A 27098-nucleotide genomic window follows, 5' to 3' on the forward strand; every position below is an offset into this window, starting at 1 on the left:
AACAGGAGGCGGTGGGCGTGGCCGCCTGGAGAAGAGGCACCAGCTGCGCTGAGGAATGCTGGTCCTTGCAGTCCCCCGGTCGGTAACCTTCTCCTTTAAACCCTGCTGCCCTCGACCCACACGGCTTCCAGCTGGGAGCGGTGACAAGTTCTGCCGATTGCAGAACGCGCTCACACCAGCGGAAACGCTCTGATGGGGAGGCGTGCTGTTCCTCAAGGCGGCTGTACAAAAGTGCAGAGTGCAATCCAATGGTAGGCGGCAGGAGCAGTCTATGAGCGGCACCCGCGAAGCGGGTGTCGCGAAAGGTTAAGAACAGGAGGCGGTGGGCGTGGCCGCCGGGGGAAGAGGCACCAGCTGCGCTAACTGAGGAATGCTGGTCCTCGCAGTCCCCCGGTCGGTAACCTTCTCCTTTAAACCCCGCTGCCCTCGACCCACACGGCTTCCAGCTGGGAGCGGTGACAAGTTCTGCCGATTGCAGAACGCGCTCACACCACCGGAAACGCTCTGATGGGGAGGCGTGCTGTTCCTCAAGGCGGCTGTACAAAAGTGCAGAGTACAATCCAATGGTAGGCGGCAGGAGCAGTCTATGAGCGGATGGTTTATATAGAATGCCATTAAAATGGAACAAGGATACACCCCTGTTTAACTCCCCTTTTGATGTAAAAGGCAGAAGAAGTGCTGCCATCCCAGCCATATTTCACTGAGTTCTTATGAAGACCTCTTAAAAAAGTAAAAACATTTGGTGCCACCCTCGGTGAGAACAAGATCTGCCAGAGTTTGTCTCTGTTGACCCTATTAAACCGGATGTAAGGTCCACAAAGGCCATGTGGATTGATTCCTGCTTATCTACGGTGTATTTCATGATATTAAGATGTAAGTTGAGGCATTGGTTTGAGTATGCTTCACCCAGTCCTAAACCCATGCTGGATATCAGAGATTATGGGATTATGGGATTTGCCTCCGCCCATACAGCTATTCGATTGAGTACTACTTGCCATAGCACTTTGACCCCCGAACCAATAGGTGAAATTAGTCTGTAAAAATATGGATAGTTTTTGTCCTCCTTTTTAAAAATTTGAATAATTATGGAATGAGACCATGAGGCGGGACTACCAGAAATAGTGACCGCTTATATCTCCTGTGTAAACAGGGGGGCCCAGATAAGAGAGTTCGATTTATACAAATCTGATGGCACGTCTGAATGTCTCAGTTCTTCTGATGGATACATCTGCCTTTGGATTCCTCACCTTATGAATATCCCCAGCGCTAGCATTCCGCGGAAACTTTTTCCTAGCTCTCCACGCCGACGAGGTCTTCACAATGGCATGGCTCCGCACGCGGCTCCGCATGAATAAACCGTAGCCATAAGAGGACCACGCCGGCGTGATGACTTCAGTTCCCTTTTTACCGCGCTGTCAACGCTAATGGTTTTTCTGGGACTCTTCATACTGTCTGCTAGATACTTTGTATTTGGCTCATTTCCTTCTGTGGTTTTGTCATGTCAGCTCCAAGGAAGTCCGGTTTCAAGCCCTGTAGAGAGTGCGGGGGTCATATGTCAATCACTGACCCCCATGAGGACTTTCTGTGGTGTTTATCATCGGATCACGACGTTGAGGGCTGTTCTTGCTGTCGCAAGATAAACCCCAACGCCTTGAAGGAATGGGAAGCCAAGCTGTACATGGCTAAAGTGAGAAAAGAAAAAAGGGGTCAAAAACGTTCGAGGTCGTCGTCTTCACATGATTCGAAGAGGAAGCACAAGAAGAAGAGGAGGCATGGATCTTTGCGCCATTCATCGAAGGCTGTGGTTTCAAGGTCGCCTTCTCCAAGTCCTTGACGTCAAGAAAAGGACTTAGTCTCTCCTTCACCTTCAGTATCTCCTCAAGCGACTCTGGCTCATTCTCCTTCGTACAAGGGGACTCCGGCGCAGTTACCGAGGCCGAGATTTTCTCAGCCTCCGTAAGGCTTGTCGAATCTGGCTGATACTGAGGCTCCTTCAGCTCCTGCGGCTCCGCCTGTGGCCCAGACGGCTCCGACTCTGGAGGTGCCTTGGTTGAATCTCGAACCTGTTCAGTATCCTCATTACCCTGCTCCGGGTGAGGATCCCTCGCATTTAATGTGGGTGTGCCCCACCAATATCCTCAGGCACCCTTCTTGCCATTCATGCAGACGGCACCGTCCTGGCAGTTTCCGGCTCCGAGGATGTCGACGCTGTATGGGCAGTCCCTGACTCCATCCGGTAAACCTTCTTCTCTGATTCATTCGGCGCCAGTTGCTCCTGCGGATCCTCAGTCGCTGTTCCCGGAGCCATTGATGCTGCGTGTGGCGACGCCGACGCCGCAACCAAAGATGAGCTCGAGGAGAGAAGCGCAGAGGTTGATAGAAGAGGAGCATTACCAGGGTGAAGGAATGGAGGAAGGTGAAATTTATGAGTGAGGATATGTACGAGGGTCTGTGTGAGGTGAGTGGACTGGACACCTCCCCGGAGTTGGACTTTGCTTCACAGAAAGCTTCCTCCTCGAAGGAAGTTGCACCGTATCATACTGTGATAAGGAAGGCTTTAGAGCTTTTGGATCTTCAGCTCCCTATCGCTGAGTATAAGCCTAATTTACTCACAGAGGTGCTTCATTCTCCGTCCTCTGTGGTTGAACCTCTTTTGCCGTTCAATGATGCCTTGACTGAGCCAGTCCTTGAGTTGTGGCGCAATCCTCATTCTGCTCCTGCAGTTTCAAAGTCGTTGTCCAGAAGGTACAGGCCTGCTCCAGGATATCCTATGTTCCTTTCGTCTCATCCTTAGCCTGAGAGTTTGGTGATGCAGGCTTCATGTTCAAAGCAGTCCACGGATGCCTTTCTGCATACTCCTGCTGATAGGGATTCCAAGAAACTTGATCGATCTGCAAACAAGGTCTTCTCTTTAGCGAGGATGGCCTTAAAGTCCGCCAACGCTACCTGTTTGTTTGGTAGATACATTCATGCCCTTATGGACTCTGCCAAACAGCTTCTTCCAAAATTATCTGAGTAAGACCGGGGTCATTTCAGTGAGGTACTAGCAGACTCACAGGCTGCGGCTCACCAAGTCATGGCCTGGACAACGCAGATTCGGATGTCAGGGTAATGGGCTCATCCATTGATAAGAGAAGGCATGTATGGCTAAGGTCTTCTGGGTTTTCTCCTGATGTACAGGATGCCCTTATCGATCTTCCTTTTGATGGATCTAAACTTTTTGGAGAAAAAGCTGATTCTGCTCTTCAAAGGTTCAGAGACAGTAAGGCAACAGCAAAAACCTTGGGTCACTGTCTCAGGCAAAGGGTTATGTCTATAGAAGATACTGTGGCTTTGGAAAGCCTTCCTTTCGAGGTTCCCTTCATCCACAGCAGCAGCGCAGCAGCAACAAAACCCCTTGTACAAGTCCTACAGGGGTAAAAGCAGAGGTCGCCTTCGTGGAGCGGGTCGTCAGCCTTCTTCCTCCTCCTCCTCTAACTCTCCAACCTCTCCGGAAATGCAGGAAAGCAGCCCTAGATCTGACATCCTGGATCATGCAGGTCCTGTAGGGGGCCGGCTTACCCATTTTCTACAGGATTGAAAATTGATCACTACGGATCTTTGGGTTAGATCTGGTAGAAAATGGGTACTCCCTTCCCTTCTGGGAATTCCCTCCTCCTTACCCCCATTGCCAAAGGTTTTGTTCAAATTGGGCTTTTTCGATAAATGTGCCCAAATCTCACCTGCTGCCCTCTCAGTGCAACCTGTTCATAGGGGCAGTATACCACTGTGTGTCGAGCTTTTCCTCCTCCGCAAAGGATTCTCGACATTCAGGAAATGATCCCTTTGTTTCACAATGGAATGGAGTCCAGTTCTGAAGGTCCTTCGCCTGCTCAGTCTGTTCACTTCCTGCATTCTGTGGTCAGCCATGCATGCTGGCACCTGAGGGCGCTCCAGTTGTGTCTCCGCAGGCAGTGGTATCAGCACAATGGAGATCTCAGGGAGTCAGTCAGGATCTCCAGAGAAGCTGCAGCTGATCTGTCTTGGTGGAGCGTGGAGGGCAATCTGTCTCAAGGAAAGCCCTTTCATCTTCCTCCATCAGTGGCCATATTGATAATGGATGCCTCTACCCTAGGGTGGGGTGCTCATCTGGGGGATCTGGAGATCAAGGGTCTTTGGTCTCCAGAGGAAAGATTGTTTTGTATAAATCTTCTGGAATTGCGGGCGATACGTTTGGCGCTCAAGGCCTTTCTCCCTTCCCTTCGCGGTCAGTCTGTTCAAGGCCTGATGGACAATACTGCCGCGATGTGGTACGTGAACAAGCAGGGAGAGGTAGGGTCATATCGTCTCTGCAGAGAGGCGTTGCAACTTTGGTCCTGGGCTCAGAAATATTGGATTTGTTTGATGGCAAATCATCTAGCCGGGCTGCTGAACGAACGTGCGGACAGTCTCAGTTGGCAGTTCTCCGCCGACCACGAGTGGAGGCTTCATCCGTAGGTAGTACGACACATTTTCTGGACGTGGGGGACTCCTCGGGTAGACCTGTTTGCCACTCACGCGCACTGTCCGTCATTCTGCAGTCTCCAGTTTCCGATGCAGGGGACGTTGGGGGACGCGTTTCAGTTGAGTTGGAACTCACAACTCCTTTCCGCGTTTCCTCCCATACCCTTGATTTCTCGGGTTCTGAGGAAGAATCGCCAAGACTGGGCCCAAGTTATATTGATCGCCCGGATTGGCCAAGAAGGGCGTGGTACACAGACCTTTTTCACCTCTCGTCGCACCCTTCGCTCCGTTTCCCTCTCAGAGTAGACCTCCTCTCGCAGTCAGAGGGGCAGGTTCTACTCCCCCCACCTCCAGAGCCCGGACCTTCATGCCTGGAGATTGAACGGAGCAACCTGAGTTCTTTCTCTCTCCCGCCTGACGTGGTGGATGTTATTTTATCGGCCAGACGACACTTCCCCAAGTCTATTTACTCCTACAGATGGTCAAGATTTGTTAAACGGTGTGACTAGAGATCTATTGATCCCTTAAAAGCTAATCTTTCTGATGTTTTTCGCTGCATTTCGCCCTGCAGGGTTGCTCTGTGGTTACTGGTAAAGGTTATTTGTCTGCTTTATCGACGTTTCTTTGTTTGCCTGATCACCTGTCTCTTTTTAAATCTCCAATTGTTTTAAGGTTTATTAAGAGCCTTACTAGTATGTTTCCGCCCACTCCCTTCAATATGCCCCAGTGGGATTTAAATCTAGGTTTAACTTTCCTAATGGGTTCCCCATTTCATCCTATGCATAGTTGTCCTTTTAGACTGCTATCATTCAAAACGTGCTTCCTTGTGGCTATCACCTCAGCTAGGAGGGTGAGTGAGATTCAGGCTTTGAGTTCTAAGCCTCCGTTTCTGACTATTCATGCTGAAAGGACCAGGGCTTTTCTGCCTAAGGTGGTAACTCCCTTCCATCTAGGGCAGTCCATTACCCATCCTACTTTCTGTCCTCCCCCTCACCCTTCCAAGGAGGAGGAGAAGCTTCACCGCTTGGATCCTAAGAGGGCGGTTAGTTGTTATCTGGATACAACGAAGAACCTGCGATCGGATGATCAGCTCTTTGTGGGCTACGTTGGACGCGTAAAGGGCAAGGCAGTGCAGAAGTGCACTCTATCCAGGTGGATCATCTTGTGCATCAAGATCTGCTACGCTCTGGCTGGTAAGACGCTTCCTGAAGGTATTCAAGCTTATTCCACCAAGGCTAAATCATCTACTTCTGCCTTATCCAGAGGTGTTCGTGTGTTAGGCATCTGTAAGGCCGCAACTTGGGCCTCCCTCCACACTTTCGCGAAGCATTACTGCTTACATTCCGAAGTTAGGAGGGACAGCCATTTTGCGCGCTCTGTTTTGTAGTACTTGTTGGACACCCTCCTCCGGGAGTGGGACAGCTGTGGGATTCTATTCATAAGGTGAGGAATCCACAGGCAGATGTATCCATCAGAACAACAAGTTACCTTCGGTAACACTTTTTCTGGTGGCTACAGTATCTACCTGTGGATTCCTCACTGACCCACCCTCCTCCTGTTGTCCAGCCTTTTATACCTTAAAAGAGGAAATGGTGGGGGCGTGGCCAAGATGGCAACCTAAGTGGACGCAGAATCTTGAGGCTCCTCGCGGTGGGCCCCTTCTTCCAGCTAATTTGTGCATAAAAGTCCCCAGTTGTGCACCATAATCGGTGGCGCGACGGGCGGGGGCGAGGAGCCATCCAGGGGAGCAGTTTTGGAGGCGGTGTGCTTCTGTGTGACCCCCATCGCGGTCCGGCGCTCCTCAGCGAGAAATGGTGACCAGGCCATAAACCCAGTAGCGCGAAATCAAGGACTCGATCAAGCCCTGATCGACGTTGGCCTTACTGCTCTTGGGACAGACCGTTGGAATAACGCCCTAAAGGATGCAGCTGGTGGGTCCTCGCAGGTGCGCGTCAGGCGCTAACGACTTCGGCAGCATAATAAACCGTTCTCACCAGGGTCCCAAAAATTCGTCCATCAGTGGGAACATCAAGAGACCCAGGACGGCATCCCAGGGAGGCGCTCCCTGCTGCAGAGATCGAGAGCAGGCCTCGGAGGTGAGGTGTGGAGGTGAGCGTGAACCGGGGGTCCCCGCCAAGATGATAGCGCGCTAATCGAGGGCGTGGCTGATGGGCCCATGCAGGCAGGGGCTTGGCACCTGAGGCATCAGCAAGGAGACAAGCTGCGGGCGAGCCTGTCTTGGGACACACAACAAGTGGTGCTTGGACTTGGAGGCGCCCATCGGCCCCATCTGGACCCACAAACACCAGTGGTTGGGGGCCACCTGTGGGCGGGCAGGCATCAGGCCGCGCAGGAGCGGGCCGGCCCAGTGCTCAAGGAGAAACGAGCCAGTGGGCCCACACGCGGCACACAGTAACAGCCACAAAGGTAGGACAGAGGGGAGCTCTGCGGGGCCTAGGGGACACATGCAAGCAGCAGCTACACACAGACGCAGGACAAGGCCCGACCCCACAGTGCAAAGCAACACACGGCGTGGACTGCAACAACATCACCAGCACTACTACAGGGGGCGTTGAGGGTGGAGTTGGCTGTGGGGGTCACCTGTCCTGCCACCAAAAGCCTACTACAGAGGCAATAGCATACTGAAAACGGCTACGGGTAACCCCTACCTAAACAGACGCAACACCTGGGGGTGAGAGCACGAACTGGTGAGGGCAGTCGCCAGGTGGGCTTTGCATTGACCGCACAAGATATCCTGCAGCCAGGGCCACAAGGAAGGAGTGACCGAGTAGGGAGAGGGCCTCCCTTAATTGCAACACAGCTGCCCCGCGCACGGACTAAGACCACAGGGCCCGAACCGGACAAGAGGGTCATACCTGACCGACGAGGGTGAACCCTCACAGCGGATACACCCTGCAGACCATCCTCTCCTCTTCCCCCAGCTGAACAGACCGCCACAGTCATTAGGCGAGTGCACAAGAGGGAGAGCCATATCGCGGATACACACAAGCGTCTCAAAGCTCTACGAAACGACGAGGCCAGACTCAAGGTAACCACAGAGCCCCCGGACACAGTTACCCATCTGTCACGGCTTGCAGAGAGCTAAGAATTCCACAACACCGGAGTGGTGGTGAGCCCAGCAGCCCTTTTACCTCCACAGCCCCTAACGGCCCATACAAGGACGGGGAGCAAGGTCCTTGGATAGGTGGGCAGGGAGCCCCACAATCTCGACAACACGGAAGAAAGGAGAGCTTTCACTGAAAGAGATGCTCACCAAAGGATCGGCAGCAGGGGACAGAGGAGGTCACACCCCCATTGCCCCTAAACCACAAGCAGAACAAGGGGATGGGGAAGTGCCAATCACCCGGGCATATCTCGAGACACTTTTCAATACTCTTCGAGAGGACTTTCAAACGCTCAAACAAGAGGTCGCAGGAGAAGTGAAAGAGATACACCACGATGTCGATGAGCTCGGAGAGTGGGTAGCTGCCATGGAGGACAGTAAGCATGGGCGGAAAGTCCATTCCGCTCGCGGATTTTGCGGATTTTCGGTAAATTCGCGAATCTACCGAAAATTCGCACGCAGCGGATTTTTTTTTCTTGGTGATACAATTTTGCGGCGTGCGCCGTTCACTTACCATCATTCAGCGTTTGCCGAGTTGTTTTTCTCGATATTTTGCGAGTGCTGCGCCATTTTGGATCTTGCTGCGGGATCCCGCGGGAGTTTGGCGACGCATCGCGAGAGTTCGCAATTGCGAACATGTAGGTGCGGCGGGCAGCAACAATCTTGCACTCGCGAAATTACAAAATTTGCAATTCTGCACAAGAAATCCACTAGCAAGCAGCATAGACCTTCTGAAAATGATGATTTTTATCAGAATAACTCCTCAGGTTGACATTTTCCTGCACTTTTTTGGATTTGAGGCCTTTTGACTTTCTTTGGATCACTTTTGGATTAGAAATCAACTTTCACAAGTAAGTGTGTTTGGGGCATTACAGTTACTGTTCTGCAGAAAAACGAGTTTTGCAAAACTGAAAGCACTCAGCAGGTGCAAAAGTTCACTCATCATTAGTAACCATTCCCTGTAGTACTTCCTGAGGGGCCCCTCCAGAGTTCAGTTGCCTATGTTTGTTTGGGGCATTACAGTTGCTGTTCTGCAGAAAAACGAGTTTTGCAAAACTGAAAGCACTCAGCAGGTGCAAAAGTTCAAACTCATCATTAGTAATATTAACCATTCCCTGCTTCCTGACTGGGGCCCCTCCAGAGTTCAGTTGCTAGTTGCAACAATTCTATGACCCTCACAGCAGGCTCATAGAATAGCTACAAGTAGGCCACAAAGGTCCTAGAAAAAAAATTGCACTGCAACAGAAAGCAAATTACAGATAAGGAAGCTGGTGCCAGACTGGAATTTTAAACAGTAACACATTAATAAATCAACCCCAAATGAATTCATGTCAGTTGAAGCAGGGCAGGTGTGCTTGCTTCCCCCCCCCATAATCTACAGTGATGATGAACCAGAGGGTGGCATTGATGTAACAGAGGGTGGCATGGGTGAAACAGAGGGTGGCATGGGTGAAACAGAGGGTGGCAGTGGTGAAACAGAGGGTGCTGGGAACCTGTGATGATGAACCAGACGTAGAAACAACATAGTCGCGACCGTTGCGAGCCGACAAGTAAGTTCGCAATTGCGAACTGGTACAAAACCCTCGTGAACTGGCAGAAACCCTTGCGAACACAAAAAAAAATTAAAAATTCGCGAGAATTCGCGGATTTTGCGGATTGCGAGTTCGCAAATACGCAAATTCGCGAACGCCAGATTCGCAAAATTCGCCCATGCTTAGAGGACAGTGAATAATCCAAAAATGAGGAGGTGGAACACCTACGGCAGGAACTTGTACGCCTCAAGGACCAACAGGTGGACTTGCAAGCGCACACAGAAGACCTCGAAAATCGGTCACGGCACAATAACTTCCGCGTCCGAGGGGCCCCGCTGAAAGAAGTAGGAGAAGATGTAGCCCAATACCTTCAGGGCCTCTTTAGGGAGATCCTAGGCGAGGCCTCAGACTTTGATATCCACATTGTTCGCACACACAGGGTGGGCATAGCGAGACGGGCGCCGGCCCCTCCTCCGGACATTCTGGCCTTCCTGACAGACTTCCCACTGAAGAAGCATATCCTGCGTGAGGCAAGATTGAAACAACCCCTTAAATCAACTGCCACTGTCCTTAGCGGATCGTATAGCGATCGTGAAAATGAATATATTGCCTAAACTACTATATCTTTTTAATAACAATCCTATTACGCCCCCTGGCGAGGTGTTCCGCCGCATAAAATCACTTGTACTAAAACTTACATGGGCAGGCAAACAAGCACGTGTGGACCTCCAAACACTAACACTTCCATATATTCGGGGAGGTTTCGGGGTGCCGGACTTTCTACTGTATTATTTATGCGCCCAGGCACAATACGCTGCATACTGGTACCACGAAATACCGTACCTCACACACACTGCTATTGAGGAGGGAGATGCGTTGCCGATACCGCTAACGGCGATACTATCCCATGTACGGCAGCCACTACATGCTCAAGACATCAACACCGTTGACACCACCATTAAAGCATGGCGGAAATTGGGCCAACTGGCACATAAGACTCCATTATATGCGCCTGCAATGCCTCTACATTACCATCAGGCAATTTCGGTCACGGGTGAAAAAGTGGGCATGTCCCTCTTGCAGCAAGTGGGCATTGAACGAATGGGTGACCTGTTTCATGAGGGCACGTTTGTCAACACAGAGGACCTAACATACATCCACAATAAAACACCTATGTTTCAATTCACGCACTACAGACTGAAACGTGCAATGCAGGTACATTATCCAACATTCCCTACCGAACCTAATAGCCTAGACACGCTACAACTGATCATTACAACCCAAGACTTATCACACCTGGTATCTAGATTGTACACCACAGCACAAGCTGAGATAACACACAACACTGACAAAGCCAAAGCTAGATGGGACACGATACTGGTGGAACCGCTGTCTGTAAAGGAATGGCAGCAAACTTGTGCATTAACGCAAATACTTACTCCTAACGGCAATCTGAGAATTATTGATTACAAGTTTGTGCATCAGGCATACTATACACCTGCGCGTACACAAACTACTATATAGGAATTGTGCACCTTCCAGCCCCATCTGCCTATAAATACCATGATTCGCAATCATTACACTGTTACGGCAGTTAGCTTGTAAGGGTCTCAAATTTTATGTTGCTAATTTGTTTGTTTTCTGTTTACTGTTGAACATCTACAAAATCATAAAACTGTAAGACCTCAAGTTACGCAATGCAATGCCGGATCTAACGTTATTGTATTGAGAAATGTATGTATAAATCATCGCTATGTTCTATCTTCTACTTTGCGGCCGGCCCCAGGTTTGTAGGCTCGTGGCTGTGAACGAATAACAAGTGTCAATAAAGGTCTTGAAAAAAAAAAAAACCTTAAATATCAAGGACACTCTATTGCCCTCTTTAAAGACCTGGCTTCCATCAGCCTCCAAAAGAGGAAAGCATTCAAAGAAGTGACCACCTTCTTGAGAGACAAAGAGGTTCCGTACTCCTGGGGCCACCCATTTTGATTGATTTTCAAATGGAACGGCAGAGTGCACCAGATGAGATCCCTTCAAGAGACACGTCTGCTTCTGGGTCTGACACACCAAGATCCGGACGCTTCCCCCAGTCACTCGCAACAATCACCGTGGGGAGGATGGCAGAGGGTGGGGTGCAGACGCTCACCCACAATGGAATTGAAATCGGACCTCACAACCATGACCCATGAAAGGGCATCGGCCCTGGAAGCGGTGTCAAGGGACTCCTCATCTATGGAATAAACTTAATCTGCACATGGAGACATATACATACTGACCTATAGCTGGCTGTGGGGGGGTTTGAGGTTGCTGGGGCTACACGTTCTACTTGATTCTTCCTCACCACATGCTCGTGGTTTTGGTTGGCGGGCATTGGACTATGGTAAAATGTTGTGTTTGTTTGGTTGGGGTTATGGCGGGAGAGGAAGGGAACTGGGAGGCAAGGGCAGAGGGAGGTCTGTGCCGGCGACAGAGAGGGAGGCGGGAGGTTCTAAAAGTTCAAGGGGGGACTGTTGGGACATCAAGGGGGAAGGGGAACCGGTGTGCTGTTGGGAAAGGGGCTTAGCTGGAAGTCAGATCACGGTTGGAGAGTAGTGCAGCTCAGGGGCACAAACATACAACTGGTAATGGCAGATTTCCTCCGACACAACAGTTCCTACACACGAAGACCACATGTCGAGACCTACTTTCCAGGTTATCACCCTTAATGTGAAGGGGTTAAATAACCCTGTTAAACGGCGAGCTAATTTTTCTTACTTGGAAAACTCCGGGCTTCGGTGTGTCTACTACAAGAAACGCATTTACTATCCAGAGATTGGCACAGAATGAAATCCCGGGCATTTTCTCAGCAGTTCTACTCCTCTACTACCGATAAAAAAGTGGGGGTAGCTATATTGATTGCTAAGCACTTCTAGGGCAAGGTGGGCGGCAAAGTGGCAGAGATCAGGGGCCGGCTGCTGGCTTACAAGGTGTGGGTGGGAGGCACCTCCATAGTTTTAGGGTCCCGGTACGCTCCCAACTCAGGTCAAGAACCCTTTCTTAAGGAAGCCCTGTCAGAGATTCTAAGCCCTAAGGACAGACAGATCTTAGTGGGAGGTGATCTCAACCTGGTCATTAATTCAGAGAAGGATAGATCGGGCCATCGCTATGGCTCCACAGGAGCAATATCGACAGAGGGGAAGGACTGGCTGAGACGAAGGGGGTTGGTGGATCTTTGGCGAGAGGCCCACCCTCAGAGCACATAGTACTCCTTTTACTCGCATGTGCGCCACGCATACGCCAGACTAGACCACTTTATTGGGTCATTCGAGATAAACGCTCTAGTAATCAAGGTGGACATCACCCCAACCGCGCTCTCTGACCATGACGCACCTCTTTTCCCTCACCACTCAAGCCGCTTTTCGACAAACCCCCCAAATTCAAGCCTGGGCTGGAGGGGCGGGCTTCAGTATGTAAATCAGCAGGGCACCTATTTGACCTTGAAGGGTTCCTCAAGTTCTCTGACTTACCACAACTATATGACATTAAAGACCCGAAAAGGTTCCAATACTTCCAAATCCGTCACTGGTTAATGCAGACAGAGGTGCGCCCATTGGTTGGTAGAAAGTTAACGGTCTACGAGAAATTGCTTCTTACCAAACCGTCAGACCGAAAGATGATTTCCGAACTCTATAAGATGCTCCGGCCTCCAGCTCCCTCAGGCCCTTCAGCCAGGCAGAGACGCTGGGAGAAGAAGCTGGATGGAGACCTATCTGAAAAAAAATGGCACAACATCTACTATAGGGCACATCACACCGCCAAGAACATGGCTAGCAGAGAAGCAGCAGTCAAGGTGGCCATCTATTGGTACTTGACACCTGTTAGACTAAACAAAGGCAACCCCGACCGAAGTCCAACATGCTGGAGGGGCTGTGACGAGGAGGGTACAACTGACTCACATACTCTGGGAATGAAAGGAAGTGACGGGATATTGGACAGCAGTTCTCAAGACATCGACAAGCAATTTGACACCGAAATACCTCTCTTTCCTGCCTACACGCTTCTGGGGCTACCCAACGCACTTACATTCCCATTTAAATCAGCTAGGTGGAAACAGATGGGACTGGCGATGGGAGCGGCTGTTCAACACATCCTCTCTCTATGGGGCACACAGAGCCGCCCAACGCACACAGGTTGGTTACATAAGTTGTGGTACATCATCGGAATGGAGCATATACAAGCCAACCTCACACACTCAACTGCCTCATTCAACACTATATGGCACCTTTTTCTATCTCTGCTTGCACTAGAATCTAATGAATTCACATGCCCGAAATACCTTCGCCTACTCCGACTCACTGACGCATCACAAGCAGGGGAGGCCTCCTGAGGCTTGGCACACCTCAATCCTTTCAGGCACTAACCTGATACGATACGGATATAGCACACCAGTTCGGGGGGGGTGGGAGGTGGGGATGCATTGGTTGGGTGTCTTTTGTTATTTTGAGTCTTGCACATTGCCTATCTCGCAGGGGCCCTCGCCCTACTCGGCGGCTCTGGACACTTGCTTCGACTACAAATGTTCTTATTGGACCTCAAAGATGCAGGGTGGCTGGGTTGGATCCGGGGTGGGGGAGGGACCCAAGCGACCGAAAACAGGATTATTTGGGGTCTGTTATGTGCCTATTCAATTGGCTGAAAATCAATAACACAAAGTTAAACACAAAAAAAGAGGTAATAGTTAATATGGTTGTCATTTTGTATTGCCTCTGTTGCCTTTGTGTAGTTTTATAGGAAATGATTGCTTTCTTTTGCTTTCCTTTTTCACTTTACACTGTGTGTATTTGTGTGAATACTGTGTACTATGTATGTATTGTCTCTATGGTCGGTCCGCCCGTTCGCCTCGGAGGCACGGAAAATATGGGTGGAACTGACATCATCACGCCGACGTGGTCCTCTTATGGCTCCGGTGACGTCATGCGGAGCCATGGCATTGTGACGACCTTGTCGGCGTGGCGAGCTAGGAAAAAGTTTCCACGGAATGCTGGCGCAGGGGATATTCATAAGGTGAGGAATCATAAGGTGAGGAATTCACAGGCAGATACTGTATCCACCAGAAAAAGTGTTACAGAAGGTAAGTAACTTGTTCATCAGGAGTGTTCTCCCTCAGTTGACCCTATATATCAGGTACTTCCTCCTTAAAAAAAAAAAGAGGTGTTTCTGATATGGCTAAACTTCAACATTAGTTTAAAAGGTAATCCCCTCACCAGGGGATTTCCCTTCCCGCAGATGGTTATAACGCATCTCCTTTTTTCCTATAAGCAACTTTAATGTCATTATGAAGCAGATAAACACTGTTAACATTTGACATTGACGTAGGGGATCACCAACAACATATCTATTTTCCATCTAGGTAAACGTGATACTGCTGCTGCACTTTTCTTCCCCTGGTCCTGAATGGCAAATAGTCTGGATAATGCAACAGTAGTATTATCTTTGTGGACCCCTACCTTTCTCATCTGGAAATGTTGAAGTGATCCTTTCATGGTTCCATATCTAAGTGTGTTACGGAGACATTGCCTAGCAAGATATATGGGTACGAGCACCTAATGAAGCCAGCCTGTGGTGTTTATTTGTTCTTGAGTGCCCCTCTTGACCCGTAATATCTCATGTTCATAGTGCTTTGGCTCTTTTTGCCAACTTTTACTCCTTAACAAGGCAGAGGAGCGCCACTTTAGGAGTGAATATAGTTCCCTAACCCAACAGTGCTGACTGAACTCTGCTGACCTCACACCAGAAGCCCCGGATCAAATCATGTTGAGTCACCAAAGTCAGACTCCACTAACTTTTTGTTCACTGGCTAAGTGCACTCCTAGATCATTAAAGCTCATTTTCTCGACTTTAAGACAGGTCTGTATGTATGCTGCATAGTCTTCACACTGCACTATAAAATGAAGACTTTTCCTAGCTGAACCTCAGGCTTGAATACTTCCCAAACAGTGTGTGCTCATTAGATTTTGCTCTATCGGTTGTTGGTAGTGCAGTTAAAAAAGGACATTTTGTTTGATCCATCCTGCCAGGGGCTCTATGGCCATAGCAAGCAGTAAAGGGGAATGTGAACAACTAAGGGGTCAGTCAAGAGTCTCTTTCACCCTTACACCTGCAATTGGGATGTTCACACAGTACCCTGACATAACTGAAGAGCTGGAGGATAAAGGCAGTTTTCTGAAGGACATAAAAGTATTACTTCCAGTTGAGTGTATCAAAAGCCTTCTCAAAATCAGCTAGGATCAGTGGGATTGTGAAATAACCGGACATTATTTCTGATTGACTGACCCAGCATGAAAGCGTTTTGATCAGAGTGAGCTAATGATATAGTTACCCATATCAGTCTCTTTATAAGAACCTCAGTGAGAATCTTGGCCTCCGCAATGATAAGCAAATATTTATCTATATGGGGCACTTTAGTCATAAGGCCCACCCACCTTCTACAACACTTTAACTATCACAAACTACAGCTCCCCAAGGAGAGTTTCTCCTGGACTGATTAGACAACATGTCCCAAAGGTGTTGATTGGCTTCATTTGCATTTTTTTGCATTCGATTGCCAATCCATCAGTGTGATCTGTACCTATCATGAGCTACATATCCGGAACTGGACTTTTATGCTTCCTTCATATAGCAGCAAGGGCTGGGAATCTGCATCCTCCAGGTGACAGTTTCTTTCTATCAGTGCTGCCCCACCCCCGCAGAGAGTCAAAGCACGATTTTAGTCTTTTTTAAATCATCAAGCATAGCTCTTTCCCATGATGACCTGCAGGTAAAATTCTGGTAAAGGATGTATGTCACTTCTCTGTATATTTGCTTACAGAGTCTAGAAGAGCTGGGATACACCCCTGCATATCACTCCTCAATTGTTTTTCCCAGGATGAAGCAAGTAGGGTATACCAATTTGTTTATAGGTGTGAGAGAGTAATTTGTAAATTTATTGTGGAGCACTTTCCTGCAATCACATATAGCCTCGATGTCTGACTTCTATCATTGCCCTGGATTCGATCATTTGTCATTCCAAGATGCTGGTATTTTCAGATTTTTTTCTTCATAAAAGACTCAACTCTGAGCCTTCACCCTCCTCCTCTGTGTGGCCCCATCTCTTGCCTCACCTCTTTGTGCCCTATGACATGTGAAATACCGGATCCTCATATGTGCATTCAGAACCTGAGCCCCAAAGAGGTCTTTACCATCACCTCATGTAGCCCAGTCATGATGCGGACATGATGGTGGGCTGTCACTGGCCCCTCTAGCACTGAGTGATCACCTCGTCCATTCTGCACTTCTGCAAGGCCCCAAAAGCTGTGCCTCTTCCATCCCCGTCAGTTACCAACACGCTGTCCCAGCAGGAGTAACGCACCAGCCCCCCTCTATCTCTGACTCTTTGTGTGCAACCTCCAGGGTCCTGCTGCACGAGTGGAACAAGGCTTCATTTGCTGCTCCATCACAGAGGTCTTGCCACTGTGAACCCTCACTCTTTCATGGGTCACAACGCTGTTCAAGGTACACTCCATTTCAGCTGAGTGTGGAAGGATATATTTCAAAGACTCTGGTGGCGAGATTGCTAGATATCGCTCTGACAACAATTTCTAACCTGATGCCAATGTTGGCCACTGCCAGACACATATTGTACCATGAAATCAAAAAGGCACAACCTGTAACCTTGGAATGCAATTCCGAACCTTTTTCACAGTGTCGGTGATATAGGCAGCTGGAGGCTGTGTTCGGCTATGATTCAGATGCAGTTCATTGGCTTCAGTATATTTCTCACCATGGCCATTAGGAGGTGGACAATTTACCCTCTCCCCATTCTCCTCCCACACCCATATTGATGCTGGCCTATACCTAGGTCTTTAAAATTCAAGTGGGTTTGGATACCTATCCCAAAACTAAGATATCGTCCTATACAGTTGCACCCACTTTGGCAAGTGTCTTTTTACAACAGTGGTACACATGACAATGTAAGTCCTTGATTGTCCACTGTAGAGACAAAGTCAAACCTACTTACTAAAATTGTACATTCAGGGCTAGACTCACGAGTACCCTTACTGCTCTTTAATGTGGCTCTTACAGACACTTTGACAGCCATGTAGTCAAAGCCATCCTCAGCTCCCCCAGTCAGTCAAACTATGGCCAGGTGACACAGGCCCTCCCTCTGCTGACACTGCCTTTTTTGACCCCCATCTGACTCTGGAAAGTCTTGTGGTGGATGTATTGACACGTAAAGTAAATCAGAACTTTTTCCCACCAGCTCGGCCAGGTAAGTATGGATTGATGACTTGATAAAATAGTGTTCTCTTCTGCCAGTATAGTTCTATGGTTTTTAAACACTCTTTAAATCCAGCCTGCTTCTTGGGTTGCCACACACACACACTTTAGGACGTGGCCAGCGAGGTGTTGCTGTTGATCGCAGTGGAATTCATTTCAAGTTTGGCTTTCATGATTCAGAATAGAAAAGATATGCCAAAATACATTCTGTGAGCATGCTTTGACACAACAGATTATTTGGATATGCCAATGACACAAGTCTAGTGATTAGACATCATGCCTGGATGTGTGTAACTGGATTTTCAGGGAATGTTCATGCATCCCTGATGGTTATGCCCTTTAATGGATCTAGGCTCTTTAGGGAGAAAGCCAACTCTGTACAAGAGAGATTTAAGCCAGCTGTGTTACGGCCCGCTCCCTAGAGTTGCTCTCGTCAGTCTGCAATCCCACCAAGAATATAGGAAGTTCAAGGGTTATCTGCTGACTTGCTGTATCAATAGCAGCAGGCATTGCAGCCAGTTCAGCATCCTAAATCATTCTCAGTTCTAGGGCTACTGTAATGTGCACACTACTAAGGACAGCAGTTTTCCCCTTCCTCCTCCCTTGCTTCAGCGGCTTACAAGCCACTCTGATTTCTCCTTGCATGACAGTACTCAGCTGGTGAAAGGCATAATCCTATTTCCTACAGTGGCAATCAAGACTAACACCTTGACAGAGGTCCTGCAGCCTGGTGTCTTCAGCTCGGAACGCTTGCTGCCTTTCAATGATGGCTTTACAGGCGTCCTTCTGTGCACCTGGTCTAAGCCCAGCACTGGTGCTCCTGTGAATAAGACGATTGCCTGCCGCCACTGCCCTGCACTGAGCGACCCAGTTTTCCTCACCGCCCACCCCATTAAGCTTGGTGGTCCAGGCTTCTACTTCCCGTGGCATGTTCCCTTCCTCACCCCGAACAGGGAATCCAAGAGACTAGAGAGCTTTGGAAAGAAAAAAGTTTCTTCTGCCAGTCTGGCATTGCAGTCGGTGAACACCTCATGCCTTTTGGGCTGTTATTCTCATTCGATATGGGACACAGTTGCACAGGTGCTGGCCAGAGTTTCGGAGGAGGACCGGGCCCTACTCTCCCATGCTATCTCAGACTGGAGAGAGATGCAACAAAGCTCGCCATCAGATGTGGCTTGGACACAACAGACTCGCTGGACACAGCGATATCCTTGACGGTGGCCGTACGTCGCCACGCCTGGCTGAGGACATCTGGTTTTTCAGGGGATGTCCAAGCTAACCTTATGGACATGCCCTTTGATAACTTCTGTCTCTTCAGGGAGAAAGCTGATGCCCCCTTTGAGCGTTTCAAGGACTCGCAGGCCACACCAAGTCCTTGGGCCTCACCACAACATCCCGGCCGGCATCCGCTTTTCGCTCCTTATTTGGCAAAGGAAGGGGCTTCCAACTGCGCCAACCCCATTCCAGCCAGAGGGCCCTGCAAGCTCAGCAGCCTCTGCGGGAATTGGATGCAGTTCACCCCGACCCTGTGGTTCAGGAGGCCAGAAGTCGAGCCAAGCCATGATCCTCTCCTCCACCGCAAAATCTTCCTAGTCCGATTCCACAGGATCATTTACGACCAGTCTGTTGCAGAATACGCCATCATCTCTACCACTGTTGAGACAAATAGTCCAAAATGGCTACTTCGTCCCCTTCGAATCTATCCTTCCAACCATGCCTCCAGTGTACAACAGAGGATCACCTTGCTCTACTCCGCAAGGAAGCCAAGTCTCTCTTGACCAAGGGAGCAATTGAGAGGGTTCCTGGGCATGAAACAGGCTGTGGTTGTAAATTCTCTGGTCGGAAAGTAGACCGCAGGCCTTCGTCCTATCCTCGATCTCAGAGCCCTCAACTACTTGCTCAAAAAGAAGAAGTTCAAGATGCTCACTCTAGCTCTGGACCCGGGACACTAGATGGTAGTGCTAGACTTGTAGTATGCCTATTTTCATATCCCCATCCTGCCTGCCAGTCGTCGCTACCTGCGGTTTACAGTGGGCTACAAGCACTTTCAATTTGCGGTGCTCCCCTTTGGCCTCACGAGTGCTCCTCAGGTGTTCATAAAGGTGATGGGGGTGGTTACAGCTCATCTGCGGAGATCAAATGTTCCAGTCTTCCCCTATCTTGACAACTGGTTGTTGAAGTCGGGCTTGTCCCAAGCACTCGTCTCCCATCTCCAGACTGCGGCGAACCTCCTGCATTCGCTGGGGTTCACTATCAACATGCGGAAGTCATACCTGACTCCCTCTCAGATGCTCCCTTTCATTGGAGCGGTTCTGAACACCAGGTACAGATCTCAGAGGGCACTGCGGAAGACCTGTTGTGGTGGCTAACAGACTGGGATTGGGTCAAGGGCAAACCCCTCTCCCTTCCCCATCCAGATCTCACAGTAGTGACAGATGCGTCTCTTCTGAGATGGGGCAGCCATCTGGGAGAGGTGGAGATCAGAGGACTCCGGTCTCCTGTGGAAACCAGGCTCCATATCAATCTGTTGGAGCTTCGGGTGATTCGAATGGCACTGAAAACCTTTTTCCCATCCATAATTGGGAAGGCTAATTCAGGTGTTCACAGACAACACTACCACCTTGTGGTACTACAACAAGCAAGGCTGAGTTGGGTTGTGGACTCTTTGTGAAAAAGCCCTGTGCCTCTGGACAAGGCTGGAACAACAGTGCATTTCCCTGTTGGTTCGACACCTGGCCAGTTCTCTGAACGCCAGGGCAGAAAAGCTCAGCTGGAGGTGCCTGGCGGATCACGTGTGGCATCTCCATCCGGAGGTGGCACAAGGTCTTTTTCAGTGGTTGGAAGAGCCTTGGCTAAAACTGTTTGCCTCTGAAGAGAATGCGCAATGACAGCAGTTTTGGGCATTGGAGTTCACAAGGCGGTTCTCGTTTGGCGCCGCTTTTTATCACGAGTGGAGCTCAGGCGTCCGATATGCCTTTCCGGCCCATACAACTCCTGCTCAGAGTGCTCAAGAAGATCAGGTGCGATCGGGCAGACGTTACTCTTGTGGCTCCAGACAGGGCACAGAGAGTTTGGTATCCCGAGCTTCTAGACAGGAGCATCGATCCTCCGATCAGGTTGCCCATTTGGAAGGATCTTCTGTCGCAGCAGCAGCGGAGGGTCATCCATCCTAACCAGTCCACTCTCCGCCTCCTTGCATGGAGATTGAGCAGCAATAATTGACAGCTTTGGACCTTCCTTCCGAAGTCTACAAAGTTATTCTGGCACCCAGGCGTCCCTCCACGAAGACAGTATACACCTGTAGATGGAACACCTTTTGTAAATATTGTACAGAAAGGTCCATTGACCCCTTGTCTGCCTCCTTGGCAGATATACTCCTGTTTATCATTTCCTTGGCCCAGCAGGGCTCTACCTTGGGCACCTCCAAGGGGACCTTTCGACCCTTTCGGCTTTTCTTCAGCTACCTTCACTTTTTAAGTCCCCTCTGGTGCAGAGATTTTTTTTTTTAAATACATTTTATTCATCAAATGACAAATCTACAGCAGGCCTCTGTACCCCAGAGGCCTGTGCACAATCGGTAAACAACATCATGACTTTGACTTTTTTGTTAAGGAAAATAAATGTAGCAAGGATATAGAAATGCATTGCAGATGAAAGAAATCCCCCCTATCTTTTAAGAAAACAAAAAGAACAAGAAAGACCCAGCCCACCCCATACCATCCCGTAATCATAAATAAAGCAAGGTGGTGCAGAGATTTTTAACCCACCCTTCTCCTTTTCTTATGCCACCTTAATTTAGTCCTCTCTTTCTTGATGTGCGCACCATTTGAGCCGATGCACAACTGTCCTCTACAGTTGCTACCATCAAAACAGCTTTTGTGGGGCTAATCCTCTGCTAGGAGGGTGAGCGAACTGCATGCACTCTCATCACAACTTCCTTACCTGATACAGTTTCCTGAAAAAGTGGTATTGAGAACTAGGGCATCCTTTTTGCACAAGGTTGTAACTCCCTTTCATCTGGGAGAGTCAGTTACTCTGCCCACTTTCTATGCACCTCTGCATCTTTCCTAGGAAGAGATGAGCGGCTTCACCGTCTGGATCCAAAAAGAGCGTTATTGTTCTACCTTGGTTGCACGAAAAAGTTCTGGATAGATGACCAACTCTTTATAGGATATGTGGGAGCAAAGAAGGGGTGTGCTTTCCAAAAGAGGATCATATCACGCTGGGTTATCCTCTGCATTAAAATATGTTATGCCCTGTAAAGAAGCAACCTCCAGAAGGTCTTATGGTCCATCCCAACAGGACGAAAGCAGCCGCTCTTTCTTGCAGGATTTCCTGGTTTAAAGCTTTGCCGCAGTCCCACATCAGGGGAAGGTATTGCTTGGGTATCTGTTCAAAGGTAAGGAATCCCTGGCTAGATGCCTGTATCAGATGGACAAGTTACTTATCTTCTGTAACGCCTTCTCTGGTAGAGACATGATCAAGCCACAGATTCCTTGCCGACTCGCCCATCCTGTCTGCACTGGTGAATTGTTTTTAGTGTCAGGCTTTTCCTCTTCGGGGTCTAGTTTCTTTTGACCACACCATGTTCATTTACTTCATGGCTCCGCGCTTCTGGCGTGGAAAGTCATGAAAAGTACTGACATCAGCACACCGGAGTGGCGTTTATATTGACGACGCGGATGGCATGACTACGACGAAGAAGACGCCGACGACGTCACGCGGAATCGATCGACGCCACCTACCGGTGCGCATGGGTACTGCTGAAAAAAATCTTCAGAGTCCAGCCTGACACCTGGAAGCTCAAAGGTAAGGAATCTGCTGCTAGATAATGTCTACCAGATAAGGCGTTACCTAACTTGTCCAACAAGAACCAAACCAATTTTTTGGTAAGTTACTATAAGCATTATTTTCACAAACATAATAGATTTCTCTCAAGATTGGCTCTCCACCCAACAATTAATTTACATTCACCTCTTAGCTTATTTCACACATATGTTTTTCTACATTTTGTACCTAATAATTTTTCATAGGCCAAGAAACAACAAATGAAAAGGAGTTTTCAATTCTATAAAGGATTATCTGTTCCATAACCAACAGATAAACTGTTCTTCAGCATTATATCACGTAATCGAACCAGGAAACAGAAAGGATGAAGATAAGATGGGAGCGCAACACGCCATCTAGTGGTACAAAATTAAAATCGTTGAGGATTTATGAGATAACAGGAGCCAGCACTGAGTGGATGATAACATTGGGATATTGGTCAAGCCCTGATAAGTCTCACTGGGATGAAACGTGTTAGCTGGGCCGAATGAATTACTTCTGCCAAATTGGCATTTGTTGAATAAAATTGGATTCAAAGCAACTCGCAAGACTCCTGAAAAACTTTTATTCATCACATCATGACTACTTGATCTATTGCTGGAGAACAATTTAATCATCTGTTGATTTTGGAACAGATAATCCTGTATAGAATTGAGCGCGCCTTTTCATTTGCTATTTCTTGACCTTGTGTTGGGGTGGCCTATTGGCAATGGGGTCACAAAAGTAGAGCGTTGGAGGAAACAGAATTTGTAATAATTACATACCAGTGAGCTGTTTGGAGCCCACATTGCCTGTGTGCTGTTTACTGGTATTTTTCATAGACCTTTTACATACTATACCCAACTCACCCATTCCATCCTGCTCCATCCTCAACCTTGGATGTATATTTGAAAATTGAAATTCTTCCTCCTCCTTCCTCTACAACTTTACATCTCTCCTGTTCCTTACAACTCCTCTCTCATTATTTTCTCTAATGAATACATTTTCTTCTTCAGTCAAACCAAAACCCATACTCCTGATTAGCAGTTTTAGTTCCATGCTCGGTTTGTGTAATCTGCTCTAAAAATGTCCCCTATTTAACACCAGTATCATCCTCTTGTATTTGGGAGATTTTTCAAAGACACATTGAAATCACTTAAATAAGGGGAAAGAAAATGGTACCAATATAACCATAGCAACATATATATTACAAGACTTAGAAAATTATATCAGAAGCTGCATATAAGTTGTTCCCTCACTAACAAAAGAAGGAGGTTCCACTCACTCTCTTTGTGTAAGCAACGTGGAACCACAGTAGCACTTCTGCGCACTTCACTGCAGTGTTAGTCATTAATATCACCTGGTAGGGTCCCTCCCACCTGTCCTCAAGTCAGTCCTTCCTCATATGTTGCCAGGAGAGTGTGATACACGGAACTCCTGGGTATCTGTCCTCTGATCAGGTTACTGCTTCAAGAGGAACTTTAGCCTCCACAGCAGGGCAGGGTTTTGCACCTAAACCTGCACAATCTACACTTTCCTGCGTGGAAGAGTAAGTGGCGGAAGTTGACTGAGTTAGAACTACCACTGGAGTTTGCTGCCACGTGTACATTTACTAAGTCCATTTACTCCAGTTTAATAAATGTGTGATACATATTTCCTTCCAAACTGTTTGCGATGTTACAGTGGGACCTTAATTTTGTCCTGAAATTCCTCGTGGGCAGTCCTTTCAAGCCACTCAGCTGCTTGTTGTGTTGTCTGACTTAAAACGTTCTTCCTCATAGCGATCACTTTAACTTATTGTGTGAGTGAACTCCAGGCTCTCTTAGAGCAGCTGCTTTACATCACCTTTTAAACTACTGTTGTGGACCAGGGCTGTTTTTTTTTGTTGCAAAAAGTAATCACTCCTTTTCACTTTGGGCAATCCATCACCCTCCTAGCATCCTCTGCTCTGTCTACCGCCTCGAATGAAGAGGGGAGACTTAATCAACTGAACCCAGAAAGAGCTTTAAACTTTTACATCAACAAAGACCATCAGGTGTAAAATCAGCTTTTTGTGGGTTTTTTGGGTGCATCAAAAGGTAAGACGATGCAGAAATGGACTTTGCCAAGATGAAAAGACTTGTTTATTTAGATCTGCGATGTATTGGTCAAGAAGCAGCCTCCGGAAGGTGTTGGGCTCATTCAACCAGGGCCAATCCTGCTACCACTTCATTTGCAAGCAGAGTGCCTATTCTTGATATCTTACAGGCTGCGAAGTGGGTGCCAGTTCACACATTCACAAGGCACTACTGTCTTCCTGCCATGTCCGACGGGAAAGGCAGTTCGCCTATTTGGTTCTGTAGGGCTTTTTGGTGTGAGTCCACCACGCAGACTTTTGATATTTGGTAATTACTGCTATAGCATCTATTCTACAGGGGAAAAGCTGGGGTTAGAAGTATCCACCAGAAGAAAAAATCACTTGCATTTGGAAGTACTCTATTGGATGGATATTCCATCCAACTAAGGATTCCTCAATGCCGTCCGACCTCCCCATACTGTGTTCTCTTTTTAGCATCTAAGAAGGTCCCAAATGGAGATTTGCATGCAGGTACCTCAAATTTTTGTTCTCTGTGACAGAGGGTGCGGAAAGAGTCAAACAAAACACTGATGTTGGTTTGAGGGGAACATTTATGTGCGTCTCTGCTCAGTCACTTTCTGGACGGAACTAGACTTATGCACAGCCACACTGTGCCTCCTAACAGCAAATGGGAGCACTGCTGTGAATACTTCCATATGTAGTCTGGCACCTGAGGAATATCCAAAAGTTGACGAATCAGCAGAGGATCCGCCAAAGAGTGTTACTGAAGACAAGTAACTTGTTCAATAGGCTTAAGCTTATGCATATACAAGAATACAGTGGTCATCAAAGAATGTTTATGGTTGGCAGTAGTGCTTTCCATGATTTTTGCTTGGGTGAGTAGGGGTGCGATTGGGCGATAACTGGGGCATAAGATCATAGTCGATTTAGGTATATCAAGTATATTTTGCTGAAACATAGCTTTCTTTAGAGTTGTTATAGTGACTACAGATATTCCATTCCACTCCACTAAATGCTTTGTGAATCGCACAAAAGACATTGCATCTAATTCTTTGATCGACACAGAGCCATTGATTGAATGCATGGTAGTAGGGATGAGCTTCTGCTTTTTCAACTTTAAGGATGTACATGTCACTTTGATGTGCAGTCTCTGCAGCTTATTATATTAACTTTTGAGTACAACTGCCTCCACACAGAGTTTTTGTCATCTAACCTAGTGGCAAGTTTCAATCGGACTTGTCCTGTACACTGATCAGGAGCTGCTGAATAGTTCTTGAAATGTTCAAGATTCAGAAACATTCTTGCCATCTTATGTGATTGACTGGTGTAAAATCTCTGTGAAAGAGGATAAACTGTTGTCCATTATAATGCTCATCAGGTACTTGATCTTTTCACCCGGGAAGAGGGTGGTGGGCATTAGCTATTATCTCCAGTAAAGGGAAAGGTAGTGTGTTTTAACTTTGATCAAATCAGAACCACAGTTTTAGATCCCATGAGGCCCATGCAGCTTTGACGTATCCATTGAGGCACACTTCGTTATTTTGAAATATGTTGCATTTCAGAACTGGCTCCCAACTGGAGGTGGATCTGTGTTTCATCTTCATACATCTACAATTGCAGATGGTTTAGTTGGAGAGCTAATCTAGGAGAATGGTTGCTTCACATTTAACAGCAGCGCTGATCTAGTGCTGATGCCCTCCAGAAAGTTGCTTGCTACACTTCTTCTATTTGAATGGACAGTATCAATAGTGATATGGGAGTTTTTGATCTTTTGGGTGTTGGTGAGGAAAGAGTTGATCCATTTAGGTGTAGTTCCAGATGCTCCTACCCATTGTTTTACTTTGTTCAGAACTAATTGTGTGAGCACTCTCATGTAGGTGGACAGCAAGTACCGGTGGGTTTGAACTGCTAGCTGGTCTTAATGCAATGCTGTTAGAATATCTTGACAAATACTTTCAAAGGTGATTCAGTGATATAAGGGCTGTTTCCGGACTTGTCAGTGTGGAGAGCAAAGCAGGTCCCCATTATATATTTGTACTCCATTTTAATTATGCTATAGTCTGTGAATAGTAACATGTTTCTTGTATAATAGATACATTTTCTTTAGGCTAGGTATACACAATTATTTTGGTGTTTTGATGAGGGAACATGCCTTACTAGAGAACAAAAACATTATAGAACAGTTAAGCAGGGGTGTATTTTAATTAACACAATTTCTACTAAAGTGAACTCAGTGAGGGTATTCATTTAATATGTTAATGCCTGGTTGAAGTTTATATCTTTCTTGGAAGTTACTAGCTCTATTTGCTACATCTGTGCTGCTGGTTTCTGATTGACTTGATTCTGTGAACCTAGTCAGCTCCTCCTTACCAGAGGACAGGACAAAACAGAATGATATCTTTGTTCTTTGTAACTGCCACATCGCTTCATTTCAAAGAAGTGGAATGGTAGGTGCTACACCAGCTCTAGATCGCCTTCAACTGGCATTTTAATCTTCACTGTAGAACCCTGCTGCTGTGAGAAAAGTGTGGCCTTTCAGAAAAATATGTATTGAGTATTAAATATAAAGGTACTAAATAATCTCGGTTTCATTTTAGATGCTGAGAACATGTTCACTTCCAGATCTTGGCAAGCTTTTCAAAACATTTGTGGATGATGCCAATGGTTTGGCAGATGAGCAGGAGGATGACAGTCTTGAAATAGATGACTTAGAAGACGAGCCACTGAAAGAAGAGGAGCACTCAGATTCTGAAGACACGTGAGCATATGTTCTTAATAACAA

The 27098-nt window shown here is 47.7% G+C and overlaps 1 protein-coding gene across 2 annotated transcripts in view; it reads left to right on the forward strand.

Annotated features, from left to right (window-relative positions):
* The window catches only part of LOC147661202 (serine/threonine-protein kinase Nek1-like), a 1124062-nt gene that overhangs the window by 944638 nt on the left and 152326 nt on the right, over positions 1 to 27098 (forward strand). For both annotated transcript variants that reach the window (XM_086951243.1, XM_086951242.1), the window contains one exon: positions 26914 to 27074. In XM_086951243.1, the coding sequence (XP_086807369.1) occupies positions 26914 to 27074 (161 nt within the window). The remainder of the gene's footprint in view (positions 1 to 26913; positions 27075 to 27098) is intronic.

This window comes from Lissotriton vulgaris, unplaced genomic scaffold, assembly GCF_964263255.1.
Source record: "Lissotriton vulgaris unplaced genomic scaffold, aLisVul1.2 SCAFFOLD_228, whole genome shotgun sequence".
Classification (NCBI taxonomy): Eukaryota; Metazoa; Chordata; class Amphibia; order Caudata; family Salamandridae; genus Lissotriton; species Lissotriton vulgaris.